Below are 20,463 nucleotides of genomic sequence, written 5' to 3' on the forward strand. Positions count from 1 at the left end.
CCAACCTCACGCCAGCGTATTCAACGGTTAGCGTCTCATACACTATTATCATATGCCCGATTGTCTGACTTCTCTGGAATCTTCTGTTTTCCATCAACTCTCTCTTAACCGCTCCCCATCACTCCACGACGTCGGGCCACCGAGTTTTTTTTACATTTCTTTTCACTTTAATTCACTTCATTTACTTTGATCTGACCTTTATTTAATTGTTATTTTTGTCTTGTTCTGGCAACATTCCATTTCTCCACCCTTCTTTTTCAAAGTGTACACTCTTCCTCATGGATTTAAAAAGACTGAACTGGTGTGAGGAAAGCTTTCACCAGTACAATGCTTTTAAATGCACAAGCATCCCCCCCCAGCCCTCCCTCCCTCAGTCCCACCCGGGTTCCTGTACCTCCTCAGGCTGCTGAGTGTCTCCGTGAGGCACTTGACTCTCTTCAGCATGCTGTCCAGTTTGTGGGGCTCCTCTTTGAGGAACTTAACTGCCTCCACCTCCACCCTCAGGACAGAACGCATCCTGGTCTGCAGTGGCGGGAACTCTCCTGAGAAAACATGTCAAAATATATATATATATACTAGAAAAATATATATTTTGGTGGTAAAATTTTAATTTTACCACCACCCTTCATTGGAGGACAAATGTATTAATGAGCTGCTTTAGTGGAATGCGACTGCTATTCAACAAAGAAAATGCACCTTTTTCTAGTTGTAGTATTGTGTTACTCAGTTAGAAATGATATTATCTTACTTATTACTTTACCTGTAACTGAAAACCATAGCACATGGAAACCATGGCAATGCACATCATCTAAGATATTGTGTCTGTTTAAAGTAGACTAAACTGTACGGGCAGTCTTACCTCTGAGTCCTGCCAGAGATTCTCCCACTCTCCTGAGGCTAACAGCCCCCTCTTCCACATGCTTCAATGTCACAGCTCTGTGAGCCCCCGCCGAGCTGGTCTCCCTCTTCAGAGTGTCCACGTAATGCTCCAGTTCCCTACACACACACACACACACACACACACACACACACACACACACACACACACACACACACACACACACACACACACACACACACACAGGAAACATTCAAAACACCACTCCTAATTGGTATATCACTCCTCAACTCTCCACTATACGAGCTGATGTGTGGTGAGGTTTGTGGCACAAATGGTTGCCATGCATCACCCAAGTGGTTGCCACCCATTGGTTGTCACCCTCTTACTATGTAAGCAGCTACCAAATGAGATGAGACGGCACCATCAAATCCCTGGCATACTGGTGATGCCGACATATCACCATAACAGACTTGAGATTGTCACCAGAAAACACTGACTGCACACCAACACTAGAGGGCAGACAATGCTCATTTGAACCTTATTGGTACACAGCGAGCTCCAGTTTGAGCTGAATGACAACTGAAAAGTGAGAGGGCAAACAGATCAAATCCAACAATGTTCATATTCTAAAAACCATCTGGGCCGTAGGGACGTCGGCCCTTTCACCTTAATGACCAAAAGCGGACTTTCTCAGTCAGACCACACTGCACTTCCTCTGTGGGAGTCCGCTCCGACTGGATTAGGTTACTTCCCAAAACCTCAACTGTGTCCACATGGAATCTGGGTTTATTTGTGCAACAACTTTCCTACGTAAGAGTCCCTATTGTTTTGATAACACTGTACTCTGTATTCTGAGCAGTCAACTCCAAGAGGACATGTGTTGGGTAGATGATAGCATTGTGTGGCGCTCTGAACTGCAGGAGAATAAAACATTTAGATTCTTTGTGACCGGATTCCCTTGGAAGGAGTATGTTTTTTTTTTCTTTGTACAGCTGCTGTCAAAAGAGAGTTCCTCTTATGCGAAGAGCCTCTTGATGATGACTATGGAAAAATTCAACTGAAGAGCCGGTGGGGGGGGAGCATCTCTTTCTTCTTAAAATTACTTATACAGGACTTTAGAAAGTAAATGTCTATAAGGTGAGTCGATGAAATGGTGCAGCATTAGAATACACTTCTAAAGATGGCTTGACAAACATGCAAGATATCCCAGGGATCATCTATCTGAGGAAGCTTAATGGGCACTCAACTCGCTCTCATCTTTCTCCATTGCTCAAGGGTAGTAGAATCACCGGCTGAGTGCTGACAGCTGGTTCAGATCTAGACTCCTTGGCAGGCTCATGATGACTGGTGAACGGAACGGACTGGAAATAAATAGGAATGACCAGGGACAGACTGACACCCCCCCCCCCCCCCCCCGCCGCCCCCTTAGTGGGCTAAAGATGGACCAACCCATCTGGCTTATGGCCCTATGGCCAGTTGGTTTCGAGCCAAGGAATGGGAATGCAGGAAAACCATGTGTTCAGAACTACGGAAAACCCTATAGGTCTGCTGACATTTGTGAAAAGTAACGCAAAACACAACACCTTCACTGTCCTTTGTTTGAAATCCTCCATGTTAGCAGCATACTTATGTTACAGCTCCTTAGATTTAAAGGGCCTAGTTACAGTAGTGCTAACAATGATAAACAGTCCTATTTCAACCTTGGTCATTTGTCGCCTCATTTCTTCCCAAAGTATTTTTTTTAAGGAGACCCAGACTCACTCTCCCAGGTCATATTAAATTGGGTTTTCTCTCCGGAGAAGAAGGCTGCATCTTTTCACACCACAGTCCCCCCACAGCCAAACAGAGCTCATTAGCTAGCCTTATTTAAAACACTACTGCAGGCCTTTGCTGAGTAAGACTTGGCAAAGCACCAAGGAAAACACTGAGCTGAATCCAGCGCTCAACGCCCTGCGCATGTCTGATTCCCCAGAAGACCAATGTTCAGGCAATGCTCCTATCGTGATGGAGATCAGGGAATATGTTTACCACTGTCTACCCAGGCAGTACTCTGACCTTGCGTGTTAAACAACAGAATTAAAAGGATTAAATTAATGTTCCCAATTGGCAAGCTGCGATGAGTGAATTAAATTAAGAGAATGCTGTGAATAATTGCCTGCCCAGGCTGCCTGGTCTTATTGTTCAGTGACTGCTGGGCTCCAATGAGAGACAGACATGGTCTGCCTGTTCAAACCTGTGGGCAATTTGGAGGGTGTGTACTTGCAGTTGCCAATAACACCTGGGTTGTATTCACTAGACTATAAAACCCGTAACTTGTTTTTATGGCATCTTACCGGCAGCCTTACCTGTAAGCTGCTGTAAAAAAAAAAGTACAGTATTTTACCGTAAATTTCAAATGAATTTTGCTTTAACGTTACATTACTGTAAAGAAGAGTCCAAATCCCAAGTGAGGTTGACTCCTAAGTAATCAGAATACAGCATCATACTGTCCCTTACATCAATAATACCTTATTCCGGCTCCAAAAATAAAGTAACTTTTTGTATATTTACCGTATTTTCACTGCAACCAGTAGCCGGGACTTTTTTTCACAGTGTAATGAAGAAACAGACAAATGGCTATACAAAGGGTTATTCAAATAACCAATATAAAAAGGTTCTCCACAGCCAAAGAAAAGGGTTCTCCTGCAGCAGTGCTTCTCAATTCTGGTCCTGGCGACCCAAAGGGGTGCACATTTTTGTTTTTGCCTTCGCAGTACACACCTGATTCAAATCATCAAAGCTTGATGATGAGCTGATACTTGGAATCAGCTGTGTAGTGCTAGGGCAAAAACACCAATTCAAACCCCTTTGGGTTCTACAGGGACAACATGAAACATTTTTGTACTAACAAGCACTTTTTTGTTAGTTTTAGAGTATCATCTGCACTACTTAATATAACCCAGTAAAAGACATTCGAAAGCTGTTGTGTGGTAGTCATGAAATGAGATTCTAGTGGTCGCAATGGTTGTTGATGTGTTTGTTGTTGACCCGCTCTCTCCCTCTTACTCTAGCTGGTTGAGTACTCTCTCCTCCAAGCCCAGGTACTCGCGTCTGTCCTCCTCCACCAGGGCTCTCTGTCTCTGGACCGGGTCGTCCAGATGTTTCATGGCCTCCACCAACTTTATGCTGATCTCCTGCTCAGCCCGCTTCAGCTGCACACATAGAGCCTCCTGGTTCTGGAGCTAAGTAACACACACACACGTATACACACACAAGTATACACACACACACACACAAATCAAGCGAACACAAAAGGAGCGAACACCATTCTTTGATTGTATCTGGTGGCATAATTCCCTTCCATTGATTAATGAGAAAGAAAGAGTTTGGTTTCTTAACCAATCCAGATAGAGGGGGTGGATTGACAGCTGATCAAATTGATAGCCAATAAAAGTAGATAGGGGCTCCGGAATGAAGTTTCCCCTAGGTACAGATCTAGGATTAGCTTCCCCTATCCCAATCCTAACCTTAACCATTAGTGGGGGAAAATGCAAAATGGACCCAAGATCAGAGTCTAGGAGAAACTTAATCCCACTCCGAGAGCATCACGGGTGTTACCTGCAGTTGTCTCATCTGATGGAGCTGCACCCGAAGGTCCGAGACGTTCTTCTTGAACTGGAACAGGTTGGCCTGAAAGGGGGCAGAGCCTGGTAGTGCAGGGGTGGAGCCACTCTCAGAGGGGAGTGCGGCACTTTTGGGTGCTAGGATAGGGGAACCTCCTGAATGACATCAAATCAAATAGCCACATTTAAAACCCCTACAAGCTAGTCAGTTCTACAAAGTTGATAACAAAACTGCACAAGAAAACAGAGTTGGATAGACAGCTCACTTTCCATAAAGATAAGCCCTCTATCCAGCTTTATGAAAACTGATATAAAACAATGGAATCAAAACAATAACCGGTGTGTGAAAATGCATCTAAACCCATACCATTGAATTATTCATAACGTAGGCTATGCTGTATGCATCCACAGGAATCTCTTTCGCAATGTGACGGAAACTTGAGCAACACTGCAGACTTGAGGAAATAGGCAATACATTACTCCCTCATTAACAGAAAAGGAAATATCACACAGTCAAAAGTGCACAGGCACGTTAAAATGTAATTCCTCTCCTCCTCTGCGATTGAAAGGAGGGAGTAAGATTCTCGCTCCTCCTTTTCACATTCTGCCTTCTCTTTGTCTACGTCCCAAATACCATCCTATTCCCTATGTAGTGCTCTCCTTTTGACCAGGGCCCATAGGGAAGCAGGTCATACATAGGGGCCCTGGTCAAAGGTCGTGCACTATATAGGGAATAGGGTGTCATTTGAAACGTAACCTCTGTGAGTCATTGGCCTGGCTAGCCCTCGCCTCACACATCTCTGTGCTTCCTGTTGCGCCTGTCCACAGAAGCACACGGCTGACCGCCAAACTCACCATATCTACATCCCAAATTGGCACCTTATTCCCTATGTAGTGCATTACTTTTGACCAGGGACTTTAGGGCTCTGGTCAAAAACAGTCCACTGTATTGGGAGTAAAGAGGCATTTGGTACGCAGACCATTTCAAATCACTGTGAGTAATGGGAGACAGGAGACGGGTTCGCCCGCCGTCGAAAACAACCGCCAGTCATGTCCTCTGGCCTCGGAGGAGGTCAGACTGACAAGATAATGACTCTTTACATGCTATACCCTCTGCAGCCTGCGCTGACAGTAACTCAAGTTGAATAAAATGACGCTGTTCCTCACATTCAGAGTGAGGTAGTATGACCTTTGAACACCGACAGAGGTCGAAGAGTGTCTCTCGGGCGCTTGTTGTGGGAGTGGCACTTTAAGTTCCAATGCGGTGTTGTAAGCCACTGAAGTCCCTTAGCGGAAGTGAAAAAGTCCCTGTCCAGTGTTGGAACAATGAAAAGAGTGGAATGTTTCGAGGAAATGAGAGAGAGAGAGAGAGAGAGAGAGAAAGAGCACTCTAAGCTCCCTCCAAACAGAGTAGATCTACATCCCAAATGGCACCCTATTCCCTATATAGTTAGTGCACTATAAAGGGAATAGGGTGCCATTTGGGATACAGAATAGTACAGCCCTGCTGTGGGGCTAAGGAACACACTGCTATTGTCACTGTGTAATCCCCCTCCAACATTCACCACAGTCCTCTCATAGTGGATGACAGCAGCACAGACCTGAAGTGCAGGTTCGGAAGAAAGCAGTTCCTGTGTTTTACTGTCTGCGTACCAAATGGCCCATTGGGCTCTGGTTAAAAGTAGTGCACTTTTTAGGGAATATGGTGCCATTTAGGATACAATCCACTGTTTGGAGACTGAGAGGGTGTTTTTGTGATGGAGATTATGAAGTAACAACAAGAGAGTCTGAGGAATCAAGAGAAATATGTAAATTGTTCATGCATTTGATGCGGGGGAACGATAAACGAAGGGAAATCCTGTGAGACATGAACAGTCTTTTTGGTGTTGAAGAGATTGAAATTCACTCACACACACACACAACGTGACATAGCAGATTGATTCAGCGTGGTGTAAGAAGAAGAAGAAGAAGTGTATCGCTAAGATGTAAGGAACTGCTTCGGCAGCAGACAGATAAATACCGCTCTGTTTTCCTTCCGCCGCCCTCCAGATTGCATTTCTTTTATCGAACCCACATCTGCGCAGACTGTTAGCCAGACGAGATTGAATCATCTTGGCGGGGATGAAGAAATAATACACTGCTCTTGTTTTTCAGCAGCACATATTAGGTTCGCTGTTTTTGTATGAGAAGAGTAGATTTGAGGGGGAATATGGGGGACTTGGCGAAGAGTAAAGTAAGCTGGTCTGTGACTGACTCACTGACAGTTTTAGTGGAGTGGTAGGGGAGAGAATACGGCAGACTGTTGAGTGACATTAACATGAGACTTGTCTGTGCAATGCATCATGGGGAAAACGTGGATATGCAACAGAAAACTGTATTGTGAAGTAGATCATGGGCTGCATCTCAAATGCCAACCTATTCCCTATATAGTGCACCAATTTTTTACCTGGCCCCATAGGAAAGCTCATAGGGCTCAAGTGAAAAGTAGGGCACTATATAGGGAATAGGGCACAATGTAGGGACACAGTTCATGATGTGATACATGCAGAAGGGTAATAGTGGTCCTGACCTGCACTGTGTGCACTCTGAACCGGAGACGCTTGTCTTGATGTCTTCATGGGTCGTTCGCTATAGGCACACACACACACACGCACGCACGCACACACACGCACACACGCGCACACACGCACACACACGCACACACACGCACACACACACACACGCACACACACGCACACACACGCACACACACGCACACACACGCACACACACACGCACACACACACACACACGGAGACAGAGTGAGAGAAAGAGACCTATGAATTCTGTTGAATCACGATATAAGAGATTCAATAAAAAACCCTGGGCACTGTCCTTCAGTTAGGGTTGATACATATTAGTAAAAGCCGTATAGACAGCCATACGTATGGTTGGGCAGACTGACAGAGGGACATGTTAACATGATGGCTGTTAGGAGCAGTCTCTTCCCATAGTAAATCATCCCATGTTCATTCCACTCATCGTGCATTCATTGAGATGGTTCATTGTAAACCCAAGCAAACACAGTTAGCACAAGATCTCCACAGAGTAGGTTGAAATGCAAAGGTCAACTGCAGCCATATCAACCTATAGAGGCAGCCATTTTGGAGAATAAAGGGAGATAATATCAGACCCCTTGTGCACCCTATTTCCCCCTGACAATGTTCTGTTTAGCTAGGCTGGCTCAGATGGCTAAAAGTGAGAGCTAGTTTATTTGCGATTATCTTTTTCCACTTTGGCTGGGGCAGCCTGGGCTTATCTCGGAGAAGTCAATGTCCCAAGCTGCCTCACTTCATCCTCTTGCTTACCTGAGAGCCTCGTTGGTGCCACTAGTGTTTGGGGACGTTAAAAGTGCATGCTGAACAAGACCAGTCAAGCTGGCAATCTGTTGCTCCATAGCCTTCATTCGCTCTCTGCAGGAAACATCAGAATATCAAGCTTTTAAAAATGGGGCATACTAGGTGGTGGTATTTTTGACATTTAAGTTATAAGTACTTTTTAAGTTCGGAGTTACTTCCTAACTACTACCTGCATCGTTTCCATGCCAGACGTGGTAGCTTAGAAATCAAATTAGCGATATAAAATGAAAAACACAAGGAGTAAGTCATGTACTGGATAGTGAGAATAGAAGTTAATTGATTTGTCAAATATATGGGCTTCTGCTATATAAACAACAGTTAAATGCACTTTTAAAGCAATATCTGGCCAAAAGTAAGTGTTCCAAGCTGTCAAAATACAGTGCTAAAGGTAGTGACGGCTCCATTCAGGCAAAAATAAACTTTATATCCCAGCTTACACAGTGTAATAAATACAACCACTTTAGAATGCCCGTTTTGCCCTCCTGGAGTTTGCCTGGAATAGTCTAGAAAAACAAGAGTGGGCTAGTCTGAATTTCTGAATACAAGACAGGGCTGTCTAGTAGATTTAGCCCAGAGGTTGAGATGAGTTGGACCTTAGTGGGCATATTGTGGATAAAACAATAGACTGCGTCACTGGTTGTCGGGCGCCCGGACGAGAAAGAGAAGACAAACTCATCAATTCTCATATTACTCTGGCAGGATCGGCAATGTGAAGAAAACCAAGCACAGGGTTGAATAGGGATCCTTATGCTTGGTGATTGCTCGTTGACCAGTGAGGCTCAGACATAGAGGAGCACTGTCTTTTCACATGTCATCACATATCTAAATGGCACGGGAGGGGAGGGGAGGTGAGAGCGCTGGATGGGGCTAGATGAGGACAAGAGAAATGACTGTGATCCTGATAGTGCTGTATATTGCGCCCAGGCAATGTACTGTAGAGAAACAGACACTTAGCGATGTCTCCCCCGGGGCACTGAAATGCAAAGCCAAAGAGAAAAGATTCTTGTGCCTATATAGCCATTATAGAGCACCGTGCCTATACGGAATAGTCTTTGTGCGTGTAAGTACAACTCATGCTTGAAGGCCACTCCGTAGTTATAGAGTATAAAGTAAGTGAACAAAGCTACCCTGTTTGTTGTACATTAAGTACCTTTCCACAGAAATTCCTTTACTTCTTTACCCCCAGACCCATTTAAGATGGGAATGTCCCAAATACATCTTACATTTGAGTCATTTAGCAAACAGTCTTATCCAGAGTGACTTGGGGTTAAGTGCCTTGCTCAAGGGACCATTGACAGATTTTTCACCTCGTCGGCTTGGGTATTCAAACCAGTGACCTTTTGGATACTGGCCCAACGCTCCTAACCACCAGGCTATCTGCCTATGCGGGCCCTGGTCAAAGGATTGTGCACTTTAAAGGGAATAGTAGGGTGCCATTTGGGACACAACCGTGGTGTTTGTTTCATGCAGGTGGTCCGAGTGATCTGTTCCCCCTGATTCGGCTTTCAGGAAGCCCGGGTCTTATCCAACCTGGCCAATATTTGCTTTGGTTTTCCTAAGCTAAGCAGTACACACATAGCCCCCTCACCCCCATAGCCATCCGGTCTAATGCATTCCAATGAAACCACAAATAATTGTATGGCTGGAGTATGTCCCTCATGCCCTCTCGTGCTTGTGTCCTTCAGTGAAACAGAACGAGCCAGGTTGAAATAGCCACAGGGATGACTGCCGGAATGCAGGGCTAACAGACAGAGAGTTATTGATATATAGTCTGGATAGGGGGCTTGAAGCGCTATTCCATTACTGCGCTGGCCTGGTTTACAGAGTCAACTAAGTCAACTGAGTAAACCAGCCCTCTTCAACTCTTCACTCCAAGGTTTTAGGACTAGGGATAAGCTATTCATATCAAAAGAGCTGGTCACACACACAGCCCAAATTGATCTAGATAAAAGTCTATACGTATATTCATAACCATAATACAGTGTTATAGCCCACTGTGCTAAATGTGATGACCTTGACAGGGCGGACCAGACACGCAGTGTGTGTGTGTGTGTGTATCTGTGGGACAGGGCAGACAACTGAGATGTCTCTGCCCTGCAGTGGTGATGATGAGACATTCTGAGCTAAGATTAAAACAGTGCAGCCCACGGTTACTGTTAGGGTGGTACAAGGATGCAATGTTAGTTCATCTATGCCCCCATGCAGTATCAGACCCTTTCACTGAGCCCCCGCCCCACCTCAGGTCCCCTGGGTTGGCTTACCGTGTCTGTGGGTCGTTGGCTGGCGGGATAGGGCCGTGACCACCCTGGAGGTCCGGGACAACTGGAGACGCCATGTTGCTTCTGCTTTTCACCACTTCCTCCTTCCTGAAGGACTGGCGAACGGGCGAGGAGCGCTCTTGGGGAATGCCGCTGGGAGGGGGTGGCGCCCCGTGGATGTCAATCATCCTCACCTCTGCCATCCTGTGGGGTGAGGGGGGTGGGGTCTTGGAGCCCAGTGTAGGCAGCTGGCTGTCTCCATACTTCCTGGACTTCTGGCGGTAGAGTGACGGTTGTTCCATGGCCTCGGTGGGGCTGGGCCCGCTGTAGGAGCCTGTGGAGCGGATGGAGACACGGTGGTATCCAGCCAGGCTGCCATGGTCCACAATGTCCCCAGCAGGAGGGTGCCCTCCATGGGCAAGGCCGTGACCCATCCTCCCCTCGTTGAGGAGCAAGTATGGGTCAGCGTACAGCCCCTCTCCACCCCTCAATAGGCTGGGACTCATAGCACTCAGGTCCTCGTCGGGCTTGACGTCCCGCCTCTCCAGGATGGCGCTGGGGCAGGGGGACACGGATCGTGCGGGAGGGGTGGCGTTGGAAATGCGCTCCCGTGGCATGGTGGCAGTGCCGGGCATGGCCCCCGGGCGCGGGCCGAAGGGGATCCGGGAGGGCGAGGGGGGCAGGGAGTGGGCCGTGGGTGGGGACAGGGAGCCCTGCATGGGGTGGTGTTGAGGGGGGCCCATGGAGAGCTGTCGCATTGGGGGGTGCTGGCCATCTCTGCTGCCATACATCACCTCTCTGTGCATCTGGAGGAAGAGTGGAACCAAAAACACCAAATCACGTTATTACTATGTTACACTTACGTTAGTTGACCATGTTTACCAAGCGTTGTCGAGTGTCACAGCCCTCAGGTAGTGGGCCATGACACCTCCGTCTGAGCGTCTATAGCTCTGGTCTGTTGTCAACCCTGCATCTCTGGAGAGAGGTCACCAAACACACCATGCCTGCATCCCAAATGGCACCCTATTCCCTATGTCATTCACTAGGGCTCCGGTAAAGGTAGTTGAATAAATAGGGATATGGTGGCATTTGGGATGCAGCCTATTACGCTCTAAGCCAGCCAGGACAGTTGGTTTTCATGGTCTAGAGAAAAAGAATGTCGCATCAGCACATTCTCAGAGTGAGAAAACATCTTCAATCCTGCTAAGGCCACAGGGATACTTTCCCCCCTATCAATATTTGACTAACATTTCACAGACACCCCAAATTGCCTATACCCTCAGGCTTACAAAATATGATTTGACATGAAAACAAGTTTTTTTGGGATACAATTCTCCTCATAAGCAGGATATTCACATGAACTTTAAAGCTCAGTGATTACCTTGAGGGTTTCTTTAAGGCTCGTGCTAGCTTGTGAGCTCAATTGCCACTGGTGGCTGATAACAGTGTGCCTTTTAAAACAACCAACGTGTGAAAACACAGAGAGAGAATGATATCAACTATGTGCCCACAGGCAGGAAAGAAGTATCTGGTAAATTAGCAACAGGTTCCGTCGTCTGGCACAGCCTTTTTAAACAGGCAGCTGTGACTGCACTGAACCACACAAAGGACCCCAGAGTACCTGCGGACAAACCATGAAATCACTTCATTCAGCTACAGCTGGGTTAAAGGAGAGGCATGACTGGAGCAGATTTCGGGAGTTAAAAGTCAAAACGTGGAGGGCAGAGAGTATGCAGAGATCTTTACACACAGGAATGCATGGTTAACTCACTGCCAGGTTGTGAGAGTGAGTTCATTTCTTCCCAATGCACTACTTCTACTGCGGTTCAGTGGTTTTTGTGGCCAGCCACCTGCTTCGGTGGAAGCAAACGTATGGTCTAACGTCAATGTAAATATCGCATCTGTTGCGACCCTGCTATTTGTATACAAGCATCAAAGTGTTCACAACTACCTGTTTAGTGTGTCAATACCAGCAATCCCAATATTACGCTCCCCGAAGTCCTGTTTTGTACACATGGCCGAAATGGTGGCTATTGGAGCCGTTTTGTATACAGTGTTTTCTTCGACTTGACTACTATTGTGATCTCACTCGCCGTGTTTTGTTGTTCGTAATTGAATAATCCACTTTCGTCCCCCTATCGTCTTTAATTTATTATGAATCCCGCTATTTAAATGATTTCATATGGTGACTGTTTGATTCCCTATGGCCATAAAGAGTCAAGACAGTTCAAATGTGCTCCTGCCAAGGTGGTAGTCATTGTGAGTGAGTGAGTGAGTGAGTGAGTGAGTGAGTGAGTGAGTGAGTGAGTGAGAGAGTGAGTGAGTGAGAGAGTGAGTGAGTGAGTGAGTGAGAGAGAGTGAGAGAGAGAGATATTGCCCATAAACTGTCATCATAACAATGAAAATCCCTATTACCTCATCCAAGGACTGCAGTGGAGACCAATACAAATACAACAAGTCTCACAACTTCTCCATCAGCACTCCTGATTCATGTGGGTGTGTATCTAGCCTGGTGCAGGAACTCTAATAGCCTCATGTAGTACTCATATGAAACTGGATTGAGCTGACTTTATGAGACCCTCCTAGACATACTGTCCTTCTAATGAGATCCTTACGGAGGCAGTGGAAAGAGAGAGGTCTCGGAGCCAAAAGGCCACATGAGCCAAACTCAAACCAAATGTTCCCCCATTTCGCCGCTAGTTCTCCTCACATCTTCATACATGTGTTGGTTTACTTATTTAAAAAAAAGGCAATGTTTTATATGTCTACGGACAAACCTGGACCTCCTGCCTTATAAGGTCACGCTATTGAAAATGCAATGTGGTCTTTCAAGAGGACGGAAGGAGTGCATAGTGTCAGGTATAACATCTGTTTGTGATTGACAAGCCATCACAAAACAGTATAGAACAGGTGTGCTCGACTTTGTACAACTACCTGGCGCTTTTCCTTTGTTTAGGAATAATATGTAGTACTTTGTCCACCTTGTAATAATCCTATCAAACCAAAACAGCTTTAACATCGAGCATTTCCATAAGAGACGTGTGAAAATAGTCGACTTCGAAAGTGAGTTTTTGAACTCCGTAGCTTTGTGCTTTCCATTTTTCTCTATTACGTGTTGTTCCACGGCCTTTGGATAGAATATTCCCGGCCAGAATTTCCTTTAACATATTTATAGAAAGTGTGTTTTCACTAATCAACCAATGAGTTTGGTCTTTGTTGGCTGTGGATCCAGCCCAGTCGGAGTCTTTGTTTACCTCTCTTACACACATCAGCTGTCACACCCACCCCACTGCTGTTCACCTTTAGAAAGAACCATTCAGTAAACACTTAATCGTTTCTGAAACACAAACACATGGTATTTTATACAGTATATATTACATTGACAATCTTTAGAATCCCCCTTCAAGATTTAGATCGTTTTTTTTTTCACAAGGCCTGCTTTTGAGGGCCTAGTTTTACCCGAATACAATGGCCTGAATGTGTAACCCCTACAGGAATCCATCCAGAGTTTGGACTTTTCTCTGTCACACACGACCTGCTTTCAGAATGACTGCCAGGGTTGAGAAAACGAAGATATAAGACTACCTTAAACATCTAAAAGTGGAACAACCATTTCAGTAACGAGTACAATAAGTCCAAGTAACAGCAATAGTTTAGAAAAAATGTATATTATTTATATTTGAGAAACATAAGATTATTTAAATCAATGAATGTACATGCAAAAACATAGATATTGAAGAAAAAAACTATTTAAAAAAAATCTACCTGCAATAGAGCATGCTGGGAAATATGGGTGTGGTTTTCATGGGTGTGGTTTTGGTTCAACTTTGGTTATTAACACCAACACTGGGGTTATTTTACACCACTGAGTGTTAATTTAACTCTTTACATTCAGGGCCAGGTTAATGCAGGGGCTTTCCAGGGCTGAAGCCCCTGGGCCCAGGCCCATTGGGAGCCCACACGCTTTTTCAGTTCTGCCCACAAATTTTCTATAGGATTGAGGTCAGTGCTGTACATGCAAAAAAAAAAAAAAATATATATATATATATAAATATATGACACCAAGTCATTTTTCCAACAATTGTTGAGACAGATTATTTAACTTAGAACTCACTGTATCACAATTCCAGTGGGTCAGACGTTTACATACACTAAGTTGAAAGTGCCTTTAAATAGCAGAAAATGATGTCATGGCTTTAGAAGCTTCTGATAGGATAATTGACATAATTTGAGTCAATTGGAGATGTATCTGTGGATGTATTTCAAGGCCTACCTTAAAACTCAGTACCTCTTTGCTTGACATCATGGGATCAACCCCACAAAAAGTCTGCCAAGGCCTCAGAAAAAAACATTGTCGACCTCCACAAGACTGGTAAATCCTTGGGAGCAATTTCAAGGTACCACGTTCATCTGTACAAACAATAGCACGCAAGTATAAACACCATGGGACCACACTGGTCCATCATACTGCTCAGGAAGGAGATGCATTCTGTCTCCTAGAGATGAATGTACTTTGGTGCGAAAAGTGCAAATCAATCCCAGAACAACAGCAAAGGACCTTGTGAAGATGCTGGAGGAAACAGGTACAAAAGTATCTATATCCACAAAGATTGTATTTTTTGGAGAAATGTCCTCTGGTCTGATGAAACAAAAATAGAACTGTTGGCCAGTGATGCACGGGGGTGGCAGCATCATGTGGGGTGCTTTGCTGCAGGAGGGACCGGTGCACTTCACAAAATAGATGGAATTATGAATGAGGAAAATGTATGTGGATATAATTGAAGCAACATCTCAAGACATCAGTCATGAAGTTAAAACTTGGTTGCAAATGAGTCTTCCAAATGGACAGTGACCCCAAGCATACTTCCAAAGTTGTGGAAAAATGGCTTAAGGACAGTCAAGGTATTGGAGTGGAGATCACAAAGCACTGACCTCAATCCTATAGAAAATTTGTGGGCAGAACTGAAAAAGCGTGTGCGAGCAAGGAGGCCTACAAACCTGACTCAGTTACACCAGCTCTGTCAGGAGGAATGGGCCAAAATTCACCCAATTTATTGTGGGAAGCTTGTGGAAGGTTACCCTAAACGTTTGACCCAAGTTAACCAATTTAAAGGCAATGCTACCAAATATTAATTAGGTGTATGCAAACTTCTGACCCACTGGGAATGTGATAAAAGCTGAAATAATTAATTCTCTACTATAATTATGTCATTTCACATTCTTAAAGTAATGTGGTAATCTTAATTGGCCTAAAACAGGGAATTTGAACTGGGATTATTTAATATATTCCAACGACTTTCCTTATGCCTTATCTGAAACTCAAGCTACTATATTTGCAGATGATACTACAATTTATACAGCAAGACCCTCAGTTCAACAGGTACAGCAGGCATTACAAGGAGATTTGGAGAATATCAGGGAGTGGGTTTGCCGGGAACAAACTTGTTTTAAACACCAAGAAAACCGAAGTTATGTTAGTCTGTTCCACTAGGAAAAGGCCAACACAGCATGGGATACAATTAAGTATGGGGGGAGTACAAATTGAGGAAGTGGCAGAAAGCAAACTACTAGGAGTGCATCTAGACAACAACTTATCATGGTCGTCTCAAATAACTAATCTATGTAAAAAAAATATATATATATATATTCTTAAGCAAATAACACATTAATTAATTGAGAGTCAGGTGAATTACTGTTCTGTGGTCTGGGGAAGGCATCAGCAAGTGAAATTAGGAGGCTGCAGATTGCACAGAACAAAGCGGCAAGGATTGTTTTAAGGTGGAGATGTGGTTCTTCTGTTGTAGTCATGCGCAAATGCTCTTGGCTGGTCATCAATCAATTGAATACAATATGCTTATTTTATAATATACACCATTTAAAACAGCCAAACTCTATTCACAATGGTATTCCATTGGTAAGAGACAGACATTCAGTAAATACTAGGAATAGATTGTCCACCATCTGTTATTCAGACAGAAAAGAGAAATAGGCAAAAGAACTTTGCTCAGTTAAATTATTCCATTTCTCTAAATCAAAATGATTTAGAGAAATGGAATAATTTAACTGAGCAAAGTAGAAACCTTTCTATATATATATATATATTTAAACAATACTTTAAAACCATTTAAGCATAATACATAGGAAAGTTGTGCTGTATTATGGTAGATGAAGAATCAATATTATTTATTTATTTATTTAGTATTTATCGGGTCAATATGTTAGTGAGCCCTTAACTGTATTCCATAACTTTTTACAATCATTTTTACAATCAATAAAAGTGTTGTTGTAAAATAACGTTTTTGTCTTACGATTCAATTTAACTGCATAATTACGTAATGTTCTATAGTTCGGTTAATCAATTTCTAGTTCAGATTTGGCTGCTAAGACTTTTGTCATATTTCTTTGAGAAAAAGCCTCACCCAGTTCATCATCAATCCATGGAGACGGACGAGCCCCAACTGTACTCTTTCTTATAGGGGCATGATGGTCCCTTACCTCAGTGAGCAAATCAATAAAAAATTCTGTAGCGTGTGGTGCCTATAGGTTCCCAAGCAGGAACTACACCCCCCCCCCGTTCAGCTCAAACGGTGGCGCAGGGAAAGCAAAAATATTCTTAGAAATATTTAACCTCCACACATTAACAAGTCCATTACCTCAAATGAAAGATCAACACCTTGTTCATCTAGCCAGCGTGTCAGATTTTTTAAATGTTTTACGGCAAAAACATAGCACGAAAACACAGACAATATGCAGCCATTTTGTCGAACAAAAGATACAATCACAAACACAGGATTAAAAGAAAAATCATTCACTAACGTTTTCAAAATCATCAGATGACAGTAATATGACATGTTACACAGTACATTTATGTTTTGTTCGATAATATGCATTTTATATCCATAAATCTCGGTTTACATTGACGCCATGTTCAGAAAATTCTCCAAAATGTCCGGAGAAATTATAGAAAGCTACGCCAGATAACAGAAATACTCATCATAAACTTTGACTAAAGATACATGTTCTACATATAGTTAGAAAGATACACTGGTTCTTAATGCAACCGCTGTGTCACATTTTTTTTTAACGTTACGGTATTAGTTTACCATGCAATAATCTGAGACGGCGCTCAGACGTAACAATATTTCTCCGCTATGTTGGAGTCAACAGAAATACAAAATTACAACATAAATATTCCCTTACCTTTGATGGTCTTCGATCAGAATGTAGTGGAAGGAGTCATACTTACATAATACATCATTTTGTTTCATAATGTTCAATTCTAGTGACCATGTAGTAGCATCTGCTAACACTTTCAGCTCAAATGCCCAAAAAATGACTTCTGGTCCAGAATAATTGCGCATCAAAACTTCCAAATTACATATTACAGGTCGAAGAAACTGGTCAAAGTTCACAGCATATGCACCATTCAATGTTCTACTGAATGAGGATATCGAGTGGAAGACATAGGAAGTGATTCCAAAACTAGTTTGGAAGATTGCCTGCCCTGTGAGTTCTGTTATACTCACAGACATAATTCAAACGGTTTTAGAAGCTTCAGAGTGTTTTCTATATAATAATAATAATAATAATAATAATAATATGCATATATTAGCAATTTAGGACAGATTTTTATGCAATTCACAATGGGCACGCAATTCATCCAAAGGGGAAATACCGCCCCCTATAAATCATCCTCTAGATAAATCAGCTCCCATTGTACAGCAGCCAAATCATTAAATGCATTTTCGGGTTTTATTCTTAGCCAAACGTAATGAACAAAAAATGGAGCTATTTTGTCTACACAAATAATATTTTTGGAAAAAATGAATGTTTGCTATCTAACAGAGTCTCGTCATTGAAAACATCCGAAGTTCTTCAAAGGTAAATGATTTTATTTGAATGCTTTTCTTGTTTTTGTGAAAATGTTGCCTGCTGAATGCTAGGCTTAATGCTATGCTATCATTACACTTACACAAATGCTTGTGTAGCTTTGGTTGAAAAGCATATTTTGAAAAGATGACTGAGATGACAGTGTTGTTAACAAAAGGCTAAGCTTGTGTTTCAATATATTTATTTCATTTGCGATTTTCATGAATAGGAAACGTTGCGTTATGGTAATGCACTTGAGGCTATGATTACGCTCCCGGAAACGGGATTGCTCGACGCAAGAGGTTAAATACTTTTTTCTTTACATAGTTGAATATGCTGACAACAAAATCACACAAAAATTATCAATGGAAATCAAATTTATCAACCCATGGAGGTCTGGATTTGGAGTCAAAATTAAAGTGGAAAACCACACTACAGGCTGATCCAACTTTGATGTAATGTCCTTAAAACAAGTCAAAATGAGGCTCAGTAGTGTGTGTGGCCTCCACGTGCCTGTATGACCTCCCTACAACGCCTGGGCATGCTCCTGATGAGGTGGCGGATGGTCCCCTGAGGGATCTCCTCCCAGACCTGGACTAAAGCATCCGCCAACTCCTGGACAGTCTGTGGTGCAACGTGGTGTTGGTGGATGGAGCGAGACATGATGTGCCAGATGTGCTCAATTGGATTCAGGTCTGGAGAACGGGCGGGCCAGTCCATAGCATCAATGCCTTCCTCTTGCAGGAACTGCTGACACACTCTAGCCACATGAGGTCTAGCATTGTCTTGCATTAGGAGGATCCCAGGTCCAACTGCACCAGCATATGGTCTCACAAGGCATCTGAGGATCTCATCTCGGTACCTAATGGCATTTAGGCTACCTCTGGCGAGCACATGGAGTGATGTGCGGCCCCCCAAAGAAATGTCACCCCACACCCTGACTGACCCACCGCCAAACCGGTCATGCTGGAGGATGTTGCAGGCAGCGGAACATTCTCCACGGCATCTCCAGACTGTCACGTCTGTCACATATGCGCAGTGTGAACCTGCTTTCATCTGTGAAGAGCACAGGACGCCAGTGGCGAATTTGCCAATCTTGGTGTTCTCTGGCAAATGCCAAACGTCCTGCATGGTGTTGGGCTGTAAGCACAACCCCCATCTGTGGACGTCGGGCCCTCATACCACCCTCATGGAGTCTGTTTCTGACCGTTTGAGCAGACACATGCACATTTGTGGCCTGCTGGAGGTCATTTTGTAGGGCTCTGGCAGTACTCCTCCTGCTCCTCCTTGCACAAAGGCGGAGGTAGCGGTCCTGCTGCTGGGTTGTTGCCCTCCTACGGCCTCCTCCACGTCTCCTGATGTACTGGCCTGTCTCCTGGTTTGTTTCCATACTCTGGACACTACGCTGACCGACACAGCAAACCTTCTTGCCACAGCTCGCATTGATGTTCCATCCTGGATGAGCTGCACTACCTGAGCCACTTGTGTGGGTTGTAGACTCCGTCTCATGCTACCACTAGACTGAAAGCACCGCCAGCATTCAAAAGTGACCAAAACATCAGCCAGAAAGCATAGGAACTGAGAAGTGGTCTGTGGTCCCCACCTGCAGAACCACTCTTGCTAATTGCCTATAATTTTCACCTGTTGTCTATTCCATTTGCACAACTGCATGTGGAATTTATTTTCAGTTTTGCTTCCTAAGTGGACAATTTGATTTGATCACAGAAGTGTGATTGACTTGGAGTTACATTGAGTTGTTTAAGTGTTCCCTTTATTTTTTGAGCAGTGTATATTCAATATTATGTTCCCTGTACTCATATATGTTTATTATACCTCAGCAGCACAATATTGTGTAGAGCTTTGGCAAAGTGGGTGATGTTATATCCTTCCTGTTTGGCCCTGTCCGGGGGTCTCATCGGACGGGGCCACAGTGTCTCCTGACCCCTCCCGTCTCAGCCTCCAGTATTTACGCTGCAGTAGTTTATATGTCGGGGCTAGGGTCAGTTTGTTATATCTGGATTACTTCTTCTGTCTTATCCGGTGTCCTGTGTGAATTTAAGTATGCTCTCTCTCGGAGGACCTGAGCCCTAGGACCATGCGTCAGGACTACCTGTCATGATGACTCCTTGCTGTTCCCAGTCCACCTGGCCTTGCTGCTGTTCCAGTTTCAACTATTCTGCCTGCGGCGATGGAACCCTAAACTGTTTATATTTACTCTAGAGGTGCTGTCCTGTTGCACCCTCTACAACCACTGTGATTATTATTATTTGACCCTGCTGGTCATCTATGAACGTTTGAAAATCTCGGCCATGGTCTGTTATAATCGCCACCCGGCACAGCCAGAAGAGGACTGGCCACCCCTCATAGCCTGGTTCCTCTCTAGGGTTGGGCCTTTCTCGGGAGTTTTTCCTAGCCACCGTGTTTCTACACCTGCATTGCTTTTTGCTTGTGGTTTTAGGCTGGGTTTCTGTACAGCACTTTGAGATATTAGCTTA

At 44.1% G+C, this 20,463-nt stretch overlaps 1 protein-coding gene across 13 annotated transcripts in view; it reads right to left on the minus strand.

Annotated features, from left to right (window-relative positions):
• Nucleotides 1-20,463, minus strand: part of LOC135522589 (sickle tail protein homolog) — a 171,771-nt gene that overhangs the window by 12,660 nt on the left and 138,648 nt on the right. For 12 of the 13 annotated variants that reach the window (XM_064949005.1, XM_064949000.1, XM_064948996.1 and 9 more), the window contains 7 exons: nucleotides 10,103-10,905; nucleotides 7,791-7,895; nucleotides 7,013-7,071; nucleotides 4,439-4,599; nucleotides 3,887-4,062; nucleotides 860-996; nucleotides 395-542 (listed from right to left, as the gene is read on the minus strand). In XM_064949005.1, coding sequence (XP_064805077.1) covers nucleotides 395-542; nucleotides 860-996; nucleotides 3,887-4,062; nucleotides 4,439-4,599; nucleotides 7,013-7,071; nucleotides 7,791-7,895; nucleotides 10,103-10,905 — 1,589 coding nt within the window. The remainder of the gene's footprint in view (nucleotides 1-394; nucleotides 543-859; nucleotides 997-3,886; nucleotides 4,063-4,438; nucleotides 4,600-7,012; nucleotides 7,072-7,790; nucleotides 7,896-10,102; nucleotides 10,906-20,463) is intronic. The other variant, XM_064948997.1, reaches the window with a different exon arrangement.

Source organism: Oncorhynchus masou, chromosome 30 (genome assembly GCF_036934945.1).
Source record: "Oncorhynchus masou masou isolate Uvic2021 chromosome 30, UVic_Omas_1.1, whole genome shotgun sequence".
In the NCBI taxonomy this organism is placed as follows: domain Eukaryota; kingdom Metazoa; phylum Chordata; class Actinopteri; order Salmoniformes; family Salmonidae; genus Oncorhynchus; species Oncorhynchus masou.